General features: G+C 38.5%; 1 protein-coding gene across 1 annotated transcript in view; it reads left to right on the forward strand.

Moving 5' to 3' along the window:
- Window positions 1–25,091, forward strand: part of PIK3C2G (phosphatidylinositol-4-phosphate 3-kinase, catalytic subunit type 2 gamma) — a 198,604-nt gene that overhangs the window by 152,088 nt on the left and 21,425 nt on the right. The window contains 5 exon segments of the mRNA XM_010002943.1: window positions 2,921–3,113; window positions 3,675–3,796; window positions 8,435–8,543; window positions 16,776–16,851; window positions 24,171–24,265. Of these exon segments, the coding sequence (XP_010001245.1) occupies window positions 2,921–3,113; window positions 3,675–3,796; window positions 8,435–8,543; window positions 16,776–16,851; window positions 24,171–24,265 (595 nt within the window).

Raw genomic sequence — 25,091 nt, forward strand, 5'->3', positions numbered from 1 at the left:
TTCAGCAGGTGGAAAGCGGAAAGTTATTACTCTTCAATAATCCTGGATATTTAACTCACTTTTCTGAGTAGGTCAGACACCAATCTGCTTGGTAAATGGATATTTTCATGTGGAAAAAAACAGTGCTTTTGCTTGGAAACTGTGTCTTAGTAATATTGTGATTCACAATTAATGTTACTTGAATTAATGATTCCCTTCTATAAGTTAAGTTTTTCCATCTATAGGCCTTTAGGCACTACTTCTCTAAGCAGCTTGGAATATCAGAGCTCTGAAATTACTAAGAAACTTTTTGTCACCTTTGTGAAGGCAAAACTGGCTTTAGGCACAAGCAAAGGTGGTAATGACCTAGCAAGAGGATCCCAGCAATGCACACCTATGACCTTACCAACTTGTCCTACAACTAAGCTTGGTGTGACTGTGGAGAAGAGGTGTGTGGGCATCTCCAAGAGCTCAAAGAGAAAGTTTCACCACTGATGCTTAGGATGAACTTTAAAAATGCTAGCAGAAAGGGGAATCTGATTACCACAATATGTTGAACTGGATCAATAAACCAAGCCACACCAAAAATAGACTGCAAAATTTTAAGAAAATAAGAAACATCAGTTTGATGTTCCCCTCTGCTCCATATATAGTTAGGAACCAGCATTTGGGATGCTGTATGAAAGAAGGTTTCCTTAAGCCAGTTTGCACTTCAAAGAAAGTGCAGAGAAGCATAGCCAGAGTTGTTCTACCTTGCTGTGAAGACATGCTCCAAGGTGTCATCAGAAGAGCAAAAAGACCTTTTCAATTCTTCATTGATAACATCACATAAGCTTTGCTTAATGTTTTCTGTTCTAATGGAGGACTTCATACAGAGAAAACAATATCAAGAGAGGGAGAAAACAAAATATTTCTGGTTTAATTTTATTTCAAATTTAATAATTTAAAATAACCCAAAGGGCAAATCTGCAACAATGACAACAAAAGGCTCTGTTTAGGTTAAAAGCATATGATTAGCAATCTTGGTGTTAGAAGTATTTTCAAAGCTTAATACGCCCATGGAAAGAGTAGTGGTATTCTGATATCAGCTGTTCTGCATAGTGATGATGTCTGAATTAATACTACTTTCAAAGCTGAGGCCTGCTTTGTGCAAATTAAAATGCACTGCATTTAGCTGCAAAGTTAACATGCCTCTTACAGTAATATTGCAAATTCCCAAACTGCTTTGCTGTAATATGGTGCAGTTACAGATTCTATAACCTCAATTGTGTCTCAGTGATTTAGGAAGTGCTATACATTAAATTAAATACCTAGGAGTTAAAAAGGAGAAGTTCACCACAGATGCAACCTAATTAACAAGCACCGAATTGATTTTATACTAATGTTTTAAAAAGAGATTTGTTTTCTTGTTTTCCATTTGACTGTTAATTTGTGTGATTTATTAAATGGTCTGTAGGTATCTCTTTCTGGGGAATGTAATTAATAATTAAGATAATTAACTTAATCAATTCAGAAATACCTTTCCTTGTATTACATTAAGAAAAGAATATACATCTTCTATCCTCAGTTTAGTATGCCTGTTTGCTGTATGATACCTTCACATGGTATTTCAAATTAAATCTGAGTTGGGGGGGGTGAGAGTGAGCAGGGGAGCTGTCTGCAGGTAGAATGTTCTTTTTGGTATGGTTGCATCTGTGAAGCTAAAGTCTTTAGCCAGAACATCTAAGATCATGAAAATTAGACTAATGTGATGAATGTTGTTGATTTCAATCGATTGCAGTATGCAGTCCAACCCACTCACAGAAAGTCATGAATAACAATTTAATTTAAATTGACAGGTGAGGCATTTGCTCAGCTTTGAACCAAGAATAATGAAGGTGGTTTGGTGTGTTGTCAGCCTTTGTAAGCTAGTTAGATATAGTCCAAAACTAGGAGAAAACAGACAAACAAAAAATCCCCTAACAATTTGGTAGACATTTAATGCCATATGGCCTGAAACTAATGGGTTTTTGTTCTATAACATCAGAACCTAACCAGAATATCTTCAGAGAGCTGTAGAAGTAAGCAGGGAGATAGAAAAAGAAATTTGCATAACAAGTTAAATAGATCTTAACCAGCAATTGAATTCAAGAGGGCAAGTGTTTTCTAATGAGTACTGCATCTTACTCTTCAAAGATCAGTGATTATCTTGCAGTGTTATTTCTCGTTGAGTTCACTTTGATGTTAAAACATGGTTGCAGTACATATCTACATGTGCATCTAGTTCTTTTTATTATCTATTGTGTCTTTTCTGATGAGGGATCTTAAAACTCTAAGAAATTAGAAGTGTGTTCTGGCTCCCCTCACACAGGAATGAGATAGGGGTGATAGGGGGAGAAAAAATCTTTTTAAAATTTTCCTTCTTAAGCATCTCCACAGGGGCAGAGCTTTCAAGAACTGGGTAGAGAATTTATCAACACATCATGCACAGCTAAAGCACAAATTGGATGCAAGAGCCTTATGCAAACATGTGTAAGTCCATGTGAGGTTAGTGTAACCAAAAAGAAAGTATTGGGGCACCCTCTCTTGCCTCTCAAACACATTACCTTTGAAACACTTGTTGTCCTACCCTGGAACACTTCAAAGCACACATGGAAATGTTCTGTCTGTTGCTATTGTCTGAAAGATGGCTGATGATATCCAGCTCATGAAGGGGAACTACCTCAAGGTAAGCCATGAGACAGGCCATGGCAAGAGCACTCCTTTAAGTCATAGAGCTCAGGGTCTGGATGTGCTGAGTTGCAGCAAATAGCAGTGACTGGTGTGCGTGTGGGATAGTGTTCATGTGAGCTAGATTTCAGAATTTGGGCATTTTTTGTTCTTGCACCATGAAACCAAGGATCAAGAAATGGAAACAAAACAGGTGAGTAAACAGGACCTTTTCTGTTTGTTTCTTCTTCAGGAAAATAAAGGAAAGTTTGGAGTGCTTCCCTGTTAAACTCAATAACTTGATCCACACACTTGTACAGATGTCAGTGACAAGTTCTGCAAAGCCTCCAGCTCCAGAGACTATTCCCCAGCAGTGGATGATGCTGGACACAGAGAAATCAATCGCAAGAGCCACCATTTTGGGGTTCACCAAAAAGTCGGACTATGTGTGTATGATGTTCTTTGCTTGCCCTCATTTGCCTTGGTCTTTAATGAGTCTTCTGTGAGCTCATATGCTCTCCCTCCTCATTTATTGAAGATCTGCTTGTGCCATATTAAAAGGATGGCAGGATGAACAGCAGTGCCATAAGCAATGAGCTACCAGAGAGCAAGAACACCAGGCAGCCAGCTATTAGCAAGGAGCCATTAAGGAGAACAGTTCATGCCCTATAGTGAAAAATAAATCAAGAGCTAATTAAAGCATCCAGAAGGAAAGCAGGGCACAAAATTAGGAAGCCTAATAGAAATCAGAGGCTGTTATATGGTGCTTTAATGGTGCATTATTAGTTTTCACACACTGCAGTGATCTTTCAGTGTTTGAGTTGTATGCTATCCAGGCAAGTTTCTCCTTCTGTGCAGCAAAGACTATAAATTACAAACTGAATTTTCTGGCACTTGACGCTACATTAAAGAAAGGCTTTTCTATGGTAAAATCACCCTATATTTTCTCCTGTACCGTGTCTCTCTGATGATTTCTCTTTTCTGCCTCTCCCTTTTCCCCAATACAGCTGTATCTAGTCCAGGTGGTGCAAACCTGCAACGTGGTCACTTTTGTGGAAAAATCATTTGACCAGTTCTCAAAACTTCACAGCCATCTTCAGAAGCAATTTCCATCACATGCCCTCCCAGAGTAAGACAGCATATTAATGAATGTTATTCTGCTAAGTGGTTCTCTCTGTGCACAGATGAAAATGTGAGAAAATGTATGGCAAACATATTTTTAGAAACACAAAGGCAACGTGACATATTCTATCAAGCCCTCTATTCAGACCCAGAAAAACCCAAGTCATAGACCATTGTCACTGTCTAACTTTTATATATTTTATTGTTCCTTTTTTTAATGAAAGGAGAAGGGGGAAACAGCTTGGGCCTGACACAGGTATTCCTAAAATCCAAGGGTAAGTGGTATTGGATTTATTTAAAGCCCAATAGGTTTTTTAATAGTTTCTAATTCTGCATGATGCTGATCAAATCTCATAGAAAAATACATGTATTAATGCAAGACAGGAATGCTCACACTGAGTAAGAACAGAAAAAGCCAATCTCTGACACTGCAACCTTTTTACAAAAAGATGCACATACTCCCCAACTGAGAAATAGGCCATAATCTTATGTACTGTCCTATCCCCAAAACCTGGTACTTTGTGCCTTGCACCATTCAGTATAATATCTCTTGAAAACTATGCTACCATTAGTTGCCATAATTCTGAATTATTATTTTTTTTTGCCCATGTGCATGTCTATTCCTGTTTTTCATATTTCTTCATAAATTATCTTATTTCTTCACAGTTTCCTGCAACAGTGAGTCCCATGGTTTATTTCTGTCTTGCGTAAAACAGTTTTGCCTTATGTAATTATTGTAATATTTGGTAACACAAGTGGAGTTATATATTCTACAAATATCATATACGTTGTACTGCATGCATCATAAAGAACAGAGTAGTCCTTTCTTAAACAGTCATGCTGACTTACCTGATACGAGCCCCTCTTCAAGTTCAGTCTGAAAAGACAAACGGTTGACTTGAACCAAGTTGAGATCCAAGTGATAAACTTGAAAAATAGAAAGGTGTTGGAGGTCTGACCTGAATAAATAACCACAAACAACATGGTTTTGGCTTAAGAAACAAAGTCCATGAATTTCAGATCCAGATTCCCGCAAGCTTGTGAGAGGCATTCAGTTAAATAACTTTAGGTTAGTTAATTCTGGAGAATCTTTCTCCTACCTGAGGGGATTTTAATTTACTCCAATCTGAGTCATTATGACTGACTGACATGAATTGGTTTGAAGCAGTTGGTGAGAATCAGAATTTCACTAAATACTGAAAGTATGGATCATGGTTTTCATTTGAGGTATTTGCACACTATTATGTTGTAAAAGAATATATCTAGCAAGTACTGTTCATGATTTTTTCCTGTGGTGAGCGGAGCCCTTTGAAGGAAAATATATTTCTCTTTAACCTCAGAAACCCTGTAGTGAATGTCAAAAATAGTACTATAGATTTTTCAGATTACCTTTAATAAAATCCCTCGCAACAATGTCACTGCAAAAGAGAGTTTCAGAACTCACAGAGGGATAATCTGTGTGTACTGTTGCTGTGTCTTAAGAGCTCCAGAGTTTTTTTGCTCCCAGCAGTAACCTGTCACTTTATGATCTTCCCCCGAGACTGTGTTAAAGCAATTCATTTTATGATGTTTCTTTATATGTGTGTTCTTCAATGTTAAAATTTTGGGTTGCTTTGTAATGAACTTTGTCAATTCAGGGCTTCTAATGTATTCCAGATTTTATCCTAATACTAAAACCCTAATTATTTATAGGAAGTTATCACTGAAACTGCTATACCATATCAGACAGTCTGCCATTGTGTTACAGATCTCCAGTTCTGGCTCGTGCCAGATGCTTCAAAGGAAGGAAAAAGCCTTGTTCCATAATACAACCACAAAATCAGTTTGAAAATTTATTATTTAAAAATAAAATGTCTAATATTACTAGCATAATTGGAACTGCTAACAGAAAGGACTTAATTACTGCTTTATATTGATTAATGAAATTGCATATATTAATGTCTCATTAGGAGAAAATAATACAACATGACGCTGCTTCATACAAGTGCTGAATACTGGCTGCATCACAAGAAACTGATGGCAAAAGCTTAAAGGTCTCAGCGTCTGGAATTTTGCTATTGACTTGTAAACATTCAACCCATATTTATAAGTCAAAACTCAGCTGCCCTAAGCAAGTCCTTGCACTCTAGCTCCTTCCCTCTCATTTGGTTTCAGACAGAGTATTAATTGTGCTTAACTACTAGGTTTTTTTTAAAAGGTCAAAAATCTTTTCACCAAGGAAAGCATTTAAGTGATATGATTTATATACAGAAGGTTCTTCAGAATAATAAGTAGGAAATGGCATCTGCTAACCAGGTTGTCTGCACATGGAGCAAGTTTCTATTTTTCTGATCTGCTCAAGGCAGATGCAAAGCTCAAAATCAGATTGGGAAATTAATCTTTTCTAACACAAGTGTGTTCACAAGTCAGTTTCAGCCACAGGTGCAATTCAGCAAAAGCATGAAGGCCTTTCAAAGAAGTGTTTGGTGTGGCACAAAGTTCATATTGTCCTTCACTGTGGCAGAGTTATTGGTGCTATCAATCAGTTTCTGTGTCCTCTGTTTGGCCACTGTGCTTAGGAGGCATCTTCTGAGGGCCTTCATTTTGCAGCCAGAGTCCTCTCTTTGTGTTATACAGTCTGATTAATTTTAAGCTGCTTCCAAACAGATCCTCCCTACCATCTCTTGAAAGAAGTCCTTTTTATGTCCCAGAGGGACTCAGACAATTCACAGGCTAGCTTTGTGTGCCAAATGACCTGGGCTCTATTTTTATCTGTGCAGCTCGCATATGTCATGATCTTGGGTCATATCACTAACCCCCCTCATTATGCATTCTGCAATGTCAATTTCATGAGGCAAGAACTGCCTCTTGCTCTTCACTTGTACAACTTAGTATTCACTTGCCTAACTGAGCCCTGACCTTCCAGTGCTACAGGCAAAAGTAATCAAAAGGTCACACATACATACAGTGGGCTGCTATCATCCCAGCCCACTGCTGTTTTAGCTGCAGACTGCATTCTACCAGTGCTGAGTTCTCCCTCAGAAGTATTACACAAGATGGGTGAAGATCTGTCTGCTTTGAAAAAGAATTACAGTATATTGTTAATCAGTATTCTCTTCATTAAAGGCCTCTATTACAAAACAAGCTTCAAAAAGCCCAACCCAACAGGTCTAATTACAGTTCATAAAATCTAATTACATTGAACCTCTTGGTAGCAAAAACAGTGGGTTAATCATCATCAGTCATTTTATTTTCACTAGGTGAGGCTGCTGTTCACCATTTTTACAGCTGGGTAGTTTGCAAAACTGGCCAGTGCTCCTCTCCAGGGAGGGGAATCCAGTGCTCCATATGCTGATATTTGGCTGGCTTTTGAAAAGCTGATGACATCTTATCACTGAGCTGTGGAATTGGGTAAAACCTGTTCAAAGTAGGATCTGACCAGCTGCCTTTCAAAAGGCTGGCCAAGTGTCTCTTTCCAGAATTTTGCACTGCTAGATGGGTCTTCAGCCATTTGTTTGAAGACTTCAGAGATTTCTTGAGATCTAGTGGATAAACATGGTTTTACCAAAAAAAAAAAAAAAAGGGAAAAAAAGGGAAAAAAAATTAAAAAGTTTTTTAAAAAGACACAGTTAATTCTTAACATGAAATACAGCCAGATCAAAACTTCTGCCTTTCTATATCACATAGATCAGAGGACATCAAGCATAATATTAGTTATGAGTCTCAATATTAGCAATCCATGTCATAAAACCCATTACATGCACTTTAGCAGAGACAGCTTTTCTAGTGCTCCTTCAACCCGAGAGTGAAATAGTCTTTATCAGGGCAAGGTTAATATAAATTGATTATGTGTAACATTAAAATTCTAACCTTTTGACTGATCTAATGTGCATTGTCTCTTAAACACATAGATGATTCAAGTAAGGAAAAAAAAAGTGGGCTTTAGATATTTTCAATCACCAAAGCATTTGAAAATTGACATAAGGACATTATATGCATATGTGGTTTATTTTCTAAACTGGAATGAAATTCATCTTAATAAAACTTCAGCAAGAACATTACTATTATATTGCTTTTGTTGGGACTGATTTTCTTATTGTGACGATCATTTGTTTTCATATATTACTTTTATTATACTAGTATCTGAAATTACATATGGGATCGGGGACGTGCTCTGAAAAACTTAACTGCACTCTAAATAGCCGAGGTAAAAAAGCAAGCAATGATAAATTCATAAAATGTCACATTGTTGCTGTAAGGCTTTGGTATTCATTAGGGTAAGGGTATAGCATAAGCCCTGAGCTGAGATCAGAGATTTGTTGTGCTGTGCACAGTGTTTTCCTGGGATCATAAAGGGCCAGTTTTTAAAGGTATTCAGATAGCATAAAATGCAAATAAGTATCCTTTAGGCTTTTTTTTTTTAATTACTTTTTAAAAATTAATTATTTAGACAGAAAAAGGGTACAGTGTGAAACAGACCAGTAAATTAGTAGAAGAACCAGAGTCAGAGGGTAAACAATACTCTCAATACTGTACCCATCCCTTTCACTACATGCAAAACCTCTTAGAAAGTGTTAGCTTTCTCCTGTTAAGTAAAGCTGGAAATATTTTCACAATTATATACAAGAATACAAGAATTATACTCACGAATATTCTTCTTTTGCAGGTTTCCCCACTCATCACATTTACCTTTTAGAGATCTTCAACATAAAAGAGTGAAGGATTTGAATCTCTATATGAAGCAGCTATTAAGTGGATCCAGGAAACTGGCTAATGTGAGCATTTCCCATATTTATTTTATTTGCATAAGACTTAGTAACATTGTACCAAAAGATCCAGGAAGCTTTCCATGGCCTCATTTGAAAAAAAAAATAAAAATAAAAGAATTACATAAATGACACAACTGTTTTGAGATGGAGTCATTGTAACATTCATCAGAACTTAAGACAAGAATGACTAGAAAATAGTTTATTAGACTTGGCAGGGCATTTTTCAAAAGAACTCTTCCTTTGCTGACATCGAAAAGCAGTGATTCACTGAATTTTGACAGTAAGGAGTAGGTTCTGAGGAATGCAATACATAAAAAAGGAGTAAGTTTTGAAACACTGAAAAGTCTGATTTTGACAGTTATATAATGAGAAGTTCCATTCTTTCAGCCCAGAAGTACTCTTCATTTCAAAATTCAGTTAACGTGTAGAAGAAATTGTTTTGCAACCATAAGACCAAACCCAGAATGTTTCAATATTATCAGAATGATACATTGTGTCCATTAAAATTGATAATTTCTCAGTTTTTAATCTATTTTTCTGAGGTTTGGTGTTCTCCCCCTCTTTCAAAATGGTGAGCTGAAAACGTAACAAACACTGACTATTAATTGTTTGGCCCCAGACGAAGCTTTATGCACCCCAGCATCATAAAAGCAGGACCAAGAGCAGCTAACAGGGCTTGTGCACCCCGGGAGGATGTTAAATTTTACACTGTGTCACTTTGAAAGTTGAATAGTCCATTACTGGTAGTGATAGTGGGGTCTGAGAGAGAGGAGCATCTTCCAGCCATTGTCTGGAAAGCTGTCTCAGACAGACAGGGAAAAACAGTATTTTACATTAGCCTCTAGGCTTACGGAGAGACTAGTCAATTCAAGGGTGTCTGAGCACAAACTCATGCATTGACCCTGCTGTTTCACTGTTGACACGTTCTGTAGCAGAGCTTGTGCCTCTGACAGGTGAGCTATGTCATGTCCTGTGGCCTCAGGGCCATAGCACAAACTGGGGCTGGTTTGTTTTAATAGTGTAGACAGTCTAGAATGCCAAAAGAGGCTCTGTTGGGATGTCTTTTTTTCTCCAAAATTTCAAATATCTTGGAGGAAGAAGAAATGTTTGCTGCCTAACTATATGACTTTCCCAGATGTGACTGTGTAATGGAGATTTAAGAGGAAATTGTCCATATGTAAAACAAACAAGAGTTTTCTTATTAACATGAGTATAAATTCTGTGCCCTGAGTTGAAACTGAGATTTCCAAAGAGGATAGATAGTGTCTGTCTCACAGTTAACATTTATCTTGGTATGGACAGCTGACTTAGGTGCTTGACTGCCTTGACTGACCTTGCCAAATAAAGTGCACAAGTTGGGGTTAATTGTGCAATTTCTGTCATTCGTGTTAGGGTCATGGGTTTATTTTACATTAGCACCTTTTGGTCACAGCTGAGAAAAAACTGACACAAGCCAGTGACCTAGAAATGAAGAGCTCTGTACCTTCTGCTGTGCTCTGGGCTGCTGTAAGGTACATGGATTTTCAATTTGGGCCAAGCACTGCTGTGTAAAAGCCTCATCTATGGTTGAAAAATTAAACTGCAGAAAGCCCTGGGATTGTAATAAAAACATTTCCTGTCACACCCAGAAGTTCTGTTCTCCCTCCTGCTCCGTCATCTGTGAATGGGCCAGTAATGAGCCAGAGCATGCTGCCTTGCCATGGGCCTTCTAATGCCTTTCCTCCTCCCTTTATGGTCCTGCACCCATGGAGCTGGGTGACTTCTCCAAGCATCTTGCTGCTGACACACCAGGACACAACCACAAACAGGGTATTCATAGGGAGCTGTGGACATATCTGGTTGGGGGCATGTGCTGTTGTGACTCTGAACCAGCCCCAGTGGGTCTGCTCAGACATGCTGAACTGTGCAGTGATTGAAAACTGTTCCAGTCTGGTACAGCCTCTAATGCTGAACCATGAGGAGAAGTAAACAATTTTGTGTCTGAGAGGGCTACCCAGCTGCTGGTGTGCTGGACTTGGGGGACACAATAATAAGTGGAGTAATAAGCAGATTGTTTCCCTCTGCAGAGTACTGTTGCACGTGGGAAATCATCTTGCTTACCACCATGCAGCTAACCTGCAATTCTAGATTATAACCTTTAAAGTTATTGATATCCATACAGATTGAACCATTATTTTTACTTCAATATGCTTCTCCTGCTGGGAGATATCAGAAATTTAACAAATACTGACGTGTTCTGACCCAGTTAGAATAAGGAGACCAGTCAGTGGGTAATTTCCTTTGTATTCCCAGCTGAAGGCTTCTTTTTTACTTTTCCCTTTGGTACAACTTTTTCAAAGATGTCATGGTGTCTTCTTGGCTTTACTCTGAGCAGAAAGAAGAGGCTTTCTTGATAAAAATAAATACAATTATTTTGTCTCTCTTTGTGACTTGGACAACTTTGCAGTCAAATTTGTCCTTTTTCTCAAATTGCTAGGGAGCCTGATGGAAACAATTCAGTGAGTTGTCTGTTTGCTAGCATTACCAAACTGTCATTCATGTGAAATAGTAAAACTATGTAGTAATAAATAATTAATTCAGAAATTTGTGAAGAAATATTGTAAGAGCAGATGCCTTTAAAACATTATTCCCTTTCTTTCTCATCTCAGTAATTTTCTTGTAGCTGTATTGGATGCTGGAGCATTGTCTGAGATGGAGAGAAAAGTATTTATTTAATTATAAAATGCCCTTGCTGTCCCCGTAAACACATTACCCTGATTAACTAGACTCCATTTCCAGCTCTGAAAAATTTAGTCCAGTCCACAAAGGACTGACTGCACACTTGGTTCTACCAATTAAGTAATGAAAAATCTTAGAAATAAAACAAGACTTGAATTATATCCAAATTCCTCCCTCAGTCATGCCTTAAGTGGATACTTTTTAGTCCAGACTAAATTTCGATTATGAAAATTGTGTTACAAATAAGAGTAGGTGATAATGTTACTGACCTTTTCTGCTAAATGGTTTAAACAAAGGATGAGAGGTGGAAAGTAGCTGCCTTCTCATTTTCACTGTAGCTCAGATGGAGTTAAATGTTTCTTTAAACCCTTCTTTAAAGAATAGAAACTTCAAGCCACCTTTCTCTGTATCTGAATTTCATTATCAGATCGAATAGATGCAGAAACATCAGCTGATGGAGATACTTGCTGTTGGACTGGTTTGAATGCTTAGATGTGCTAACATCCATCCCTATTCAAAGCAATTTTTAAGTTTGTGGTTTCAGTTGAGTATAAGCCTCATTCACTGACTTCCTCTCAGACATTTATTAGAGAGTTGCCTAGAACAGGAATGCTTTTCCTAAATTCAGGTTAAAACTCGGTTATAAATAACTATACCACCAGGCTCTAGATGTGAACAAGAAGCCATATTCATTACATCAGTCACTAAAATGCAGAGGTTGATGCACCTTCACTGTCATATTGAATCATTTAGGTCAGGATCAAAAACAGGTTTCAGAACCTTTTTTTAGTTTCATTCTACTCTCAAACCAGTGGCAATCTGTGTGATCACACCGTAAAAATATTTAGTTTTGTGCCAGTTGCCACATTGCTGACTGGTTCATCAGTCTTCTAGACTTCTTGACTTCTAGTCAAGGCAACATGCTCAACAATGTTTGGACTCCTGGAGTTTTGCTTCATTAAATGGTAAAACAACCAAGTGGTGCCACCAGTGAGAGGGGAAGCATCAGGAAAAGATAAATTGAAGGTTGGTAACACAGGAGAGGACAAAAATACACGTTATAAAGTATAAATCAAATCTGTGACAAAAAGCAACTGCTGCAGGCCACTTTTACATTTGTCTGTATTTCATGCTCAACTCCAACTGACTGATGAGTCAAATGGAGAGTGCAGCCCAAATCTCATAACATATTAGATATAGATGAGACCTAGTGTTTTGTCATTTTACTGCTGTATGTTAGGAGGGTTTTACACTCCCTGGGGACACAAAAGCAAGGTATGGTTCCATTAATTTAGTCTGCTCTTGGCCCTAGTGTCACGCAGCAGCGTTCACAACACTGAATGTCTTCATGTTTATCTTGAAAAGACAACTTGCATCTGGCTTGGGCATTGCAAGGAAAAAAAAATCTAAAAACTAATCTAAAGCCATGTTTTATATATGAACTGTGTGCATTTGGTACTATCAGCCAGTTAGTAACATTCTGTGGATAATTTTCCCGTATTTCATAATTTAGAAGAAGCGGCATTTGATTTGTGGATATTGTTATTGATGACATAGCTCAGAAACTAAGTGTACATACTGGTCTTGAAGAGCTACATAGCCTTAAATACACGTTATTTGTCCCACGTCATAGATTGGTTTTGTGTGCAAGTGCAGTGGGATTGGATGTTTGAGGGGATTTATTTATCGGGGGGGGACAGGGCTGGCAAGCATAATAGTAAGTGCAGGTGCACAGTAGGCTCCTCGGTAAATAGAAGTTAGGTATATTGGGGTTTGACTCTTAAATTTTTCAAGTATCCAAATTCTCTAAGAACTTTGCAGCCAAAGAAAAACCTAGTGCCAGCAGGTAAGCAAACAGTGACAGTGTATCACCTATACATACGTTCTATAAGCAGCTTTATGGTGACTTACAGGCTGTGTAAAAGGGCTTTTAAGAGGCTGTAAATGGAAATGATTGTAAATTACATGCATTCATTTTCAAGTATACAGTGAAAACCAGGACTACAGTGTAGTTCCAGGGCAACTAATATTTTACACTACAAAAGTAATCAAATTTGCTAAGAGCTTCCCATATTTCAGTTGCATTTTATTCACTGGCACTACTTGGGACTTGCAGAGATGAGAAAATAGCTCCCACAGTGCCTGTGTGGAGTTGCATAACACAGTGGTGGGAAGTACACCTGAGGTGTGTGGGTCCTTTGAACTCCCAGCACTCCCATACCCCTGCAGCAAAGCATCCAGCGGAGCCAAAATGGGGAGGGTTGAAAATCCTCTTTTCCGGTGTCCTTTCCTGAAGTTGTAACAGCCACAACAAGGTCAGCTTTTTCTGGTTTCTTTCTTTCTTAAATCCTGCTGATTCTTCATCCTGTTAAATTATAACAGGTGCATGAGTGTTCTCTGACCCCAAATCTACTCTAGCATAGCTGAAAAGAAAGCTAAAAGCTGAGGACAGGCTGGTTTTCTTTCTAACAAAATTAAATCTGGCTTGAAATCCGGCTGTGTTTCACTAACAGCAGAGAGCTTTTCTAGTTATTTTCTCATGGAGATCAGTAGACAGTAGACAAATTCTACCATTCCACAGTGGTGCAGGACTGTTCTAGCTCCTACGATGCCGCTGAAGTTGCTTATTTCAGTTGTATCCTAGTGCAAGGGAAGGTAGAATTTGTCCTTTTTGAGTTTAACTGCTGAAAGACGGTCATGTATGAGTTCTAGCCAGACCAACACTGATGCACCCATACATATCTTGGCTGCTCCCCAATAATGTTATTTAGTCTCCCGGAAAAATATCATTACCTACTAAAGATTGTTGTCTTAGTAGGTAAGAATGGTTCGACAAATGATTGGAGGCTTTCCTACAAATCTCTAAATGGTATTTTAGGGAATTTACATTTACTGATTTAAAAATAAGAATTCCAGGGGGAAAAAAGGGTAGGTGAGTTCTTGTGGTCATCCTCAGTGTCCACCTGTCTGCCAAGACTTTCATGGTCTCTAAGATTCTCACCTATAGACACATCTTTGTAACAATTGTTTATTTACAAGTGGACTCTCTCCACCGAAATACAGTGTGCTTTTGATCATACATACATTCAAAGCTCTGATGTGCCTGCTTCTGTTTAGCTGTGTAATTAAATGCATGCTTAGCTCTAAGCATACACTTCAGCTCTGTTGACAGGAGTCCTATTAATTGAAGTCCCATTGATTTAGGAATCACCTGAAAGTTCAGCGTGTGCTTTGGTGATCTGCTGAGAAAGGATGAATTTAAGAAAAGCTACTTACACACTTTGCTGGTGGAAATCTAAACAGTGGACTTCTGCAGCAGGCAGATTAAGAGTTCAGAGAGAAACTTATGAAAGTGTTATGAATAACAGTGTGCAAAATTCTTATTGCCACTAACACACAGGAGATCTCCCTCATTCCTTCTAAAGCACTTGGCCCTGGATAGACTGCTACATGTGCCCCTGCAACATGTTTTTGCTTTCCATTTGCTAGCATTAGCCTTGCTGTTTCCCCACATGCTACAAGTTGAGTACAGTGGACACACAGATGGGGAGAGCTTCAAAATCAGTGTTGTGGCACAAGCACTGTACATGCCTGATTTAAGATCTGCACAAATTCCACTTCTGTTCTTAAACCAGATGTCATTTTTGTCAGTGTTGTCTCCTTAGAAATGGGAATTTGGAACTATCACCTGAGACAATATTTGCACCTCCTGTTTATAAACCTCTCGGTTCATATATTTCCATTTACTGCTGGAAAAGTAAGCGGGGAGGAAGCAGAACACCAGGCTGTTCAGAGTGGGATTTTTTATTTCTCTTTCAAGTCAGTTAGAGTATCCTTCCTTCCACCTCCTGCTCACTTCTCCCAAGATCTTTGAACTCGAAGCGCTACTTAAATTTCTCTGCTTATTTTCATACTGACAAATAAAACTTGAGCTGCCAAAAATGTACTCTTTCAACCTTTGGGATTTCCTATGCTTGGGACTTGTGCTGAAATAGCAAGTGGAGGTCCCCCAGGGAATAACTCGGCTCTTTAAAGCTACTGGAAGCTGAAACAGGTGCATGGGCTTTCCCCTGTAAGCTATCCTGATAAGATGAAAGAAAAATTATACATGCTCAGAACAGACAGGTATCTTGACAGTCCTCTGCTAATAGTTTAAGGATTTGTCATTTGATTCAAGGAAAACAATTTTGTTGATTTATCCTTTTTTCTTCTCCCCTTTCCCCACCCCCCTAATTTTGCTTTTAAAGAAAATCTCAGTGTGGGAGGAAAAATTCCAAACAGTAGCATGAAACATAAAAGCCAACTGCTAAAATAAATATCTTGCTAAGTCTTATCTCCATGCTGAACCTACACATCTTGTTCCTCTGTCTGCTGTAACCACATGTTAACTCCTCACTAGCTGCATTTATCACTAAATTCTTCCTTTTCTTTTTTCCGTGCACTAGTCATGCCACATCTTGTCAAATTGAAACAAGACAAATGCTACATGAAGTACATCTTGCCGATAAGAGACACATTATTTTCCATGGCCTGGAAAAAAACAATGGTGACATTTTAATGCTAGAATCTGAAAAGTCTCTTGTTGTACCCATTCATTACAGTGTCAGTCCAAGTAACATCACTATGAATGTAGCAATTCTAACCATCCTAAAGAATGGCCATTCTGAAATATGACTTTATGAAAAAGATAATAAAATGCACTTACTGCCCACCTTTGATTCAGAATCCTAAGAGTCCATTTCAGAATTCACCTTTTTATGGCCTTGCACAATACTTGAATCTGGGGATTTGGTTTATTGTTTTAATTCTCTGCAGCTGAATGTAACTACCTGTTATATATGTTCACTAGAGCAGTACAGGTCAGTTCATAAAAATGAAAGTTATAGTGCAGTACATAAGCTGGATTACTCTTTTAAACAGGATGATGAAATATGATCATCCCTTTCACTCCCTGTTGGTTTCTGGGAGAAGTTAACTCTGTGTTGGGCTTTTCAGTGTGAGTGTTCATGATGCTGCCATCTGAGAGAGACACACACAATATCTCAGCCTTGGGGGAGCCCACAGTAGGTCAGATGTTTGGGGTCCTCCCTTTGGCAAGGGCAAATTTCATTCTGACTACACAATGAAGATGTGCTCCTGCATATGTTTCACAGATGGGCTGTTCTGTTAAACTGTTTGCAGCTGCTAGTATATATCTTGAGACACTGGAGATCAAGCAAGAATGCAAATCTATGGCCAACATAGCACATCGCTCTTTGGAAATGTGTTGAATGAAAGGGGCTGGGTAGGTACCAGTGCAGCATCCCTGAGCCAGCTGTAAGAGGCACCCTAATCTTCCCAGAGTCTGTGCAGAAAGCATTCCCTGGGATCCTTGCCCACAACCAAAGAGGAAAGGATCCCTTTTATTAGTGACTCAAATATACAAATTAGAAGCCTACCAGCAATCTGCTTGGAGAAGAACAATTAAAGGAAGAGAGCCCAGCATATGAAAGTTCCTAAATTATTTTTAATTTCTTTCAGAATGAGCTTGTACTCAGCTTCTTCCTGAATTGGTGCAAAAATACTGTGGCAGAAGGTTCGTCATCTGTGGCTTTGGGTATGTGGATTAACAATCCTAACTGTTTTCTAAGAACTTATTTAATAATATTAAATATAATAATGCGAAGGTGAGGCTAAAGTGCTGAGGTGGCTTTTTTCTGAAGATACAAAGATACCTTTAATTCCAGGTTACTCAAGGTGTCTGTAAATGTGTTAGTACTGTGACCTATGGTTTTCTTTTACTTTGACATATTCTCTTCAGTGTTTCTTCATTTCTTTTTGAATAAGTGTACCTTTTTTGCAAAGTAAAAGTTTATTTGCACAAACTAGGGTAGGTTTTTTGTTTTACTAAACAAAATCTTTAGAGAAGAATCTGGAGGAACGGATCTGACTCTTGACAAAGCACAATGTGTACTTGGACAAGTGGAGAAAATTAGGGATGACTTCTAAAGTAATTTTCACAATGAGTGGAGCAGGTGAATAACAGAACATTATGTTAATGCTTAGGCATACATTATTAATGATAGTGGTAATTCACTTCTTACTAAATGAGATTCTACATTGTTCCCTTAGCCTATCTAAATACTTAACCCTTTTCCTTCTTCTATCCAGCTCCTAATTCTGTCTAATCTCCAACATTACAGTATTAAAAGCCAAAGCATAAACCATAAAATGTAAACCATGAATGTTTATTGTCTTCCACTGCACTGAAATATTTTTCATAGTTGGTTTTTAGGCAAAATTAAATCTCATAGAGAAGCCTGCAGCTGCACTCTGCACCACAACAGTTCAGCTGGTTGTTATGCATTCCAAGTGATAGGACAGTTTCCAAGATCACTGGTTATCCACATTACAGAAAGAAGTGCATATTTAGTTTGCATGTCCATTAAGTTAATTTAATCTCTCTGCAGACAGAGGCTTCATTATCTCTTTTGCTGGGACCATTTTTTTTTAATCCATCAGAAGAAGATAAATCCCATCCTGGCTTCTCAGCTTTTGGAAGATTCCCCCTGTGTAGAGTTTATTTGATTAGGTCATGCCATTATCATATTAAATCCAGTATGACTATTGGAAATTACTAATGGTTGCTCTAACTTTTACAAAGGAATGAGGAGGTAATGCAAAGATGTCTTAGGTGTTAGGAATATAAAAGGCTAAATCTGGTCACAGGAAATCCAAACCAGAATTCTAATGTAACATCTAGTCTGGGTCCATGGGCTGCCTCTCTCTGTGGACTCTTTAACAAAAGATGCAGACATGTGAGAGTGAGCTGAGAAATAAAGAACTTAAAGTCCCTCATCTTTAGAAGAATGTTGGCATTTCAGTAATAGTTAGGTGCTTAATTATTACAGACAATCTGAGTGTAAAAGTCATGCAAAAGCATGAACTAAGTTTGTAAGGAAGGTAAGAAATAAATTACAGTCTCATAATTCCTACACTGATGTGGTGTCCTGAGCCAATACAGTTTGAAGGATAAACTCTCTATTTTTGTGGTCAATGATATCAAAATCAGAAAAAAAGCTTAAAGAAAGAGAGGTAAGAATGTGTTTACTGGGTGTTTGATGAAAGCTATGTGACTGGTAACCCAATCTGCTGGGTCTCTATACAGTTAGTGAAGGTGAAGGTCACAACCTGTTCGGGGGAGATTAATGTGTCTCTGTCCTCAAGAAGTGTGGTTACAGAGGGATTATTTTTTCCTACTCAGGAACTCTGCCTTTTAAAGCTTGGACACTACAGACTCAGGGTGAAACCTTTGTTTAAGACAGCAGAAAAATGTTTAAAATACAGCCATAAAACCCACATCTTTTTGACCTAGAAGCTTCATTGCTATCACTTATTGATAGAATACTGGTAGCACTCAAGGTTCAAATCAGGCCTTAGTGAGTTTTGACTCTGGAAAAATAGAAAAAGAATAATGGGCTGAGTTTCTCTGGGTATAGCACCACGTGTGGTGAGAGAGGAAGCTCATGCACCTGTCGACAGCCAACAGCAGTGAACTGTGGAGCAGGTGAGCTTAGCTGTAAATGAGCTTGCTCAGCTGTCAGAGGAAGACCAGCCACCCAGGTGCTAATTACACACCTGAAACTTTATTTTCGTACAGGTTAGTCTATGCTTCACCCCTTGCTGTTGGGGATGGGTTGTGGCCATATCCCAGCTAGCTTACATCCATCTGTGCTGCATGGCATTCTGTACCTTACTATCATCCATCCTGGGAGAAGATATAAGCCCAGCTAAGACAGGAGTTAGCTGATTATGCATAGTTGCCAAGTAGCAAACGAGGAATTGCTGGGAAGACCATGGTAGCCCCAGAGACTCTTGTCTGTTGACGGATCCCTGAAGCACTGTTGATTTGAAGGTAAGCTCTGTGGTAGTGCCATAGTCAATCCAGGGCAGGAATTAAGTTCACTGAGCCTTCAGGAGAGGGGCAATTCCCGTGAAAGAATACATCCTCCCCACACACACACAGAGCTTTCATTGCTGTATCGGCCTTAATTTTTTGCCTGTTTTGAAGAACAACTCAGGTTTAATATGACCTGCAGCTTTCCATGAAGCTGGTGATTTGTCTCTCAGCTTTTACACAAGTAAATCACCAATCACTTAGTTAGGATCAATATAAAATAAAATTAATGCCCAATAGAAGCATGTTATGAATTTTGATCAGGACAGCATCTCTCTCTTACGCTGTTTTAATTTACAAATGTTGTAGGTAATTATACTTACTAAACTAAAATAGAAATTAAAATTTATGAATTTGTACTGTGCCCCTAGCAATGAAGAGATTAAAAATCAGTGCTAAATTTACTTTGACATGAATACTGATTCAGAACTCCCAGTGGGGTGAATTCTGAATTATACTGAATATTGTCAGCATGTCATTATACCAAGCTCACTACAAGGCAGTGAAAGCAGATATCAGGAATGATTTCACAGACAGCCTTTTATAAAGAAACTTTAAAAAAGGAAAAGAGAAAATCTATAAAAATATTTTTTATGTCACTCTGAATTATTTTTTCTTCTCTTGAGATTATATCTCACAAAAATATTAAAATTTCAGACCGTTTTACCAAAGTTATGAAATCACAAAGTCTTTGTTACTGGTAATAACAGTGCACAAACCAGATTAAATTCTGGCATGTTTATTTAGTTCACCACTCATTTCAAGGGCTGGTCTCTATTTAGTGTAGTAGAAAAACTGTCTCTGTGTCCTTCTAAAGGAATACCCAAGCTTTCCTAAAAGAAAATTATATGAAACACCTCTCCATGCAGAAACACAGACTTCATGAATGGTCCCTCAGGAGAGTTGGCTGTTCTGCTTGTGTGACATAGTATTTTTATCTCCTGCAGTTTTTCCTTCTTGATGTAGGGTTTTTGCTAGGAATTGCTTTTCTACTTTAGTTGCATTTAAGCTGTTTTGCTGGCCATAAGCACCTCTTGTTGGCTTTTGGGATGAAAACAGTGAGATAGCCGGTTAATGTATTTACAGTTGAGTATCTGAAGCTGGGTACATTGGAGGATCATACACCAAATCTGTAGCTAAAGCAGGCAACTGGTTGGCTTGGGATATTCAACTCTGGACCTGGAAAACCAAGCTGGTTCCAGTACCTTTTGGTGCCAGGTGTTAAAACAGGCTGTCACAAATAAGAACGGTCTAAGATAAATCCAAAGGCCCAGAATAAAGAATACTTTGCTAACAGGAGGCCTGTGACAGTTAATAAGTACTTTCATGTTGCTTTGCAGTCTATATGTGAAATGCAAGCTATTATTCAATTAGAGTTTCCTCATTGATTTTCTCAGTCTTCTGTGTAACATCTTTCTCACAGGTTATATTTCTCATGCATTGTGCAAAACGTAATGCAGAGCTTGTTTTTAAGTGCTGCTGATGGAAACATTGCACAAGTTATAGAATAGAGAGCTGGTAGATCTCCAACAAGCTAGAAATGACCATCTAGATAAAGAAAATAACTGCATACCTGACTAGTCTGAAGATCATTCCACCTTCAGTAGAAATTTGAACAGTAACTGCTTTAATTTTGTCATTCAGAAGAAGAAAGGACCCACAGTTTTCTAGTGTTTGGTTCCTTGATAAAAGAGATTATAAACTGGAGTGATGTTTCAGTTTTTCTGCACTAGTGTTTGGTGGCTCACCTGCTGCTGCAGAGTGCCGGGACACACAAACACAAGTCACCTAGAAAAACACTACCAGCACCATTCTTTGTGGGGGCAGCCAAACTCCAGGGTTCTTGTTTGATCTGTGACAGCTTTTGCATTGACACCAGGGAGTGAGGAATCAATCCCTTGGAGGGAGATCTTCCTTCAGCTGAAGCCAGTGGAGCTTTGTCCTGTATCTACAACAGAGCAGCACTTGGTCTTTGCCTAAAATAGAGTGCAAGTAGGGCGTGACAGTTCCTAGAAATGCGGAGCCTGAGCTCAAGTCCATCTGCCCAAGCTGGATAAACTAGAAGTAGTTACTGTATGTGTATTTTATTATCATTTGAAGCTAAAATTACCTAGACTTCAAAGAGACTACGATTTAGCCTTGAATGTGAGAAAACCTAAAATATAACAGCTGAGTTTAGCTAACAGTAACTGTCTTTTATGGTAAAATATAAGTGATAGAAGTTTCTCCTGCTTTCATCAGATTCCCTGCACTCTTATTTTTTTTCCTTTACCTTCCTTTTATTTATTTTTTTAAAAAAACTTTTTTTTTGCCATTAGTGCTCAATTTATTACATAGCAAGAGCAAGTATTTTAGTAATAACTGTGACCATAGTGTCTGTTTCAGACTTCATTTTACATACTCCATTAGAAATGCTTTTTCCCCTCCTATGTTTTTCATTATTTTCAGCTTGGTTAGAAACTTATTTACATTTATTTATTTTTTTATAAATTAAACTGCCAACTCCCATAGAGAAAGTCCTTTACTCGATATAAGCACTTGCATTACAAAACTGAAGTAATGCAGATAAAAGCCCTGATAGCACTGGTATAAGGAAAAAGGCACAGTGTTTAGCTGAATTCTAGTGATTAAAAGAGCTCCAGAAGTAAATTGTGCCCTCATATTAAAACACAATTCCCCTTCTGTTGCACTGTCTTTAATGCTATAGGATTCTACCTTCCCTGCTGCAACTTAAAGGAAAAAGACCTCATGACTTTAAAAAATATGGTAAAATGGCTTTGCTTGGTGAGGGAAAGAATCAATTTTTGTGGGCTTTTTGTTACTCTGGAAAAAAACTCAGCATTGTCTGGCTAATGGAGTTTTCATCCTCTATTCCTCCCTGTCCTTATTTGCATAAAAGAAATGAAATAAGGTATAGTCTGGCTAAGTGATTTGTCAAAGTTCATAAAAGAGAATGTCAAATGGAGAATCTTCCTAGTCCCAGCTTAGTGATTTCTTCATAAGTTTTCAATTCTTCAGGAGTCTGTTTCAGACCTTTCTCTAATTAGGCTGTGATAAAAAAAAAATGTGTTTCTGTAGTCTGTAAAGGCAAGAAATTGGAGTTCTATTTGTATTCTAAAATTCAAGTCCAAACATCAGAAAATGAGAAGTGTTGATATCCAGGCTGCCTGGAAAAATTGGATTATGGCACTTGTATGTACACACAGTGTTATTTTTAATTTGTTTGAATTTCTTTCCTTAGGATAAATGGCATTTGCACTAGCTCTCTGGCTGTCAATAGTACATAACACCACTGTAATTCTATCTGCTTAGTGGTTATTTTAGCCTCTGTTCACTCCAGAGGCTACACACTTAGTTTCTTCAGAAAAATACAACCAACATGGCTTATTCATTATAACTTCCCCTCTGTTGCTTCCTCTGCTGAGTAATGGAGTAAAGGCTGAGGAGGAGGGAGTTTGATTTCTTGCTCTTACAACCTTGGCTATGACAGCTCTGGTACACAAGTGGAAAAGAGGGAATAAGAGCATGACAGAGAGTGAACAGGTGTCTCCTGAGGCTGAAAGGAAGATGTGGGAATCCTGCCTGCTATTGAGGATTAATAGTCCTGATACTCTCTAAAAAGCCTCCTCTTGCTACTGTGTAACCTTTGCATGTGATGGTAGCTCTTTCATTCTCATCATCCTTTCTCATTCAAAGAATTAATTGTGACTATATTGTTTTGTCTCATGTCATTATCTCACCCTGCTGTAAACTTAAGGCTGGCATGTTGGTGGCAGATCCCAAGGCAGCTGCAGGGCAGCAGGAATTTTCTGTCTGAGATCTCAAGATCAGCTACATCTTTAACAGGGAGGTGGGCAGAACAGAGCCCAGCTCATGAGAGGTCCCTATTCTGTCATAGGTTGGCAGGGCACATTTTTTTCAAGTATACTGAATATGTCGTACTGGTTGGAAGACAGCTTTGGTCTAATTAAATGAAGCCCTGATTGCAGGGCTAGTTCACACAGGTAGTGTCTAGACTGTGATGATGACCATATGGGGAGAACCCTGAGTCTCAGGCCAAGTGGAGCAAAATGGCTCATATCAACCCAGCTCTGGCTTAACACTGCAGAATAAGAAGGTCAGATAGATATCAAGGAGATGTTACTGTGTTCATCATTGCCTGTGGTAAAAGCCATCTGTATCTTCTCCTCTGTCTATGTGGGACAGGTAAACCACATTCCTTACCCAGCTTCAAGGACACACCTTTTTGGCAGCAAAGATAGCTCTCTCAATGCCTCCAGCAGAAAGCAGAAAGAAGGAACAAGATATGCTTAGTCATTTCTTCCACATTATGAGACTGCTCCTTCTCACTTGGAAGCTGAAAAATGCTTTTTTCAGTGGGAACAGACTCAAACTCTCTAAATGTATTTTAGCAGAAAAATCTATTAAAGCCGTGGGTTGCATGAAAACCAGCCTGGAACAGGAAAAACAGAGAATGAGAAAGGGAGAATTTACATATGATAGATATAGATGTTGTTTCTGTAACATTTGCTTTGGAACTGGTCTTGAAACTTGCTCTTTTTTTTTCTTTTTTCTTTTTATTTCTGTGGGGAACTAAAGAAGAAAGAAAATACAGTGTTTTTAACCACACAGAAGAATTGCAACAATACTGACTAGTGTCATCAATGATTGCAGAAAAACCCCCACAAAGCAAACCCAAACCCCTCCAATTATTTGTTGCTTAAGCATAACTCTCCCACTGAAATTTAGATTAATGGCAATTAGAAAATGAAAAATCTCACTGTCAGTGTATAAAAATTGAGCACTGCATGTCAGACCACTTCCTTCCATCACACTCCTTATGCCTATTTTCTAATTTAATCTATTTTAAGCACACAATATATTCTTTTTGTATATTATTTCATGTAGTTTGCAGAGTTTTACAGACATACTTCTGCTGAACTTTTAACTAAAAAAGTCAATTATCTGCCCTTTTTTAGGTCCTCAATCAACTGATCATAAGCCTGGGGTACAATTAATCATATCCTATGAGAACACCCGCCTGACAATAATGTTAAAACACATGAAGAACATTGTGAGTATTTTTATCATAATCTATAACTCATAAATCCTTGCATTTGCAGAGTACTGTGAAAACATTAATCCTCAAACACCCTTTCCTGGATAACTAATTTTAACTCAAAATAATGACAATGCTGTTCTGTCATCATTTAAGACTTGCTTTTTTCTTTCAAGCTCACTTAATATGGTTACATGCATGGGCAGATACAGATGCTGGGCTTCCTTAATAGCTAGTAACAGCCTTTTTCAGGTGGATTGAGAGCTGCTTGAGTGACAGAGCTCACAGGGTTGTGAGCAATGCTGCAGAGTTGCGATGGAGGCCTGTTCCCCAGGGGTCAGTACTGGGTCCAGTCTTGATCAACAGATTTGTCGGTGATCTCAATGAGGGGATAGAGTGTATCCCCAGCAAGCTCACTGATGATACCAAACTGGGAGGGGTGGCTGACACTCCAGAGGGCTGTGCTGCCATCCAGTGTGACCTGGACAGGCTAGAGAGCTGGGCAGAGGAACCTTATGAGCTTCAACAAGGGCAAATGTAAGGTGCTACACCTTGGGATGAACTACCCCACCCATGCATCAGTATAGGTTAGGGATTGACCTGCTGGAAAGCAGCCATGAGGAGAAGGATTTTGGAGTCCTGGTAGACAGTAAGTTAACCAAGAAGGCCAGTGATATCCTGGGATGCATTGGGATCCCAGGGAGGTCATCCTCCCCCTCTGTTCCACTCTAGAGAGGCCACATCTGGAACACTGTGTCAAATTCTAGGCTCCCCATTTCAAAAGAGACAGGGAACTACTGAAGAGAGACTAGCAGAGGGCAACAAAGATGACTGGGGGGCT

This window comes from Chaetura pelagica, unplaced genomic scaffold, assembly GCF_000747805.2.
Source record: "Chaetura pelagica isolate M959 unplaced genomic scaffold, ChaPel_1.0 scaffold117, whole genome shotgun sequence".
NCBI lineage: Eukaryota > Metazoa > Chordata > Aves > Apodiformes > Apodidae > Chaetura > Chaetura pelagica.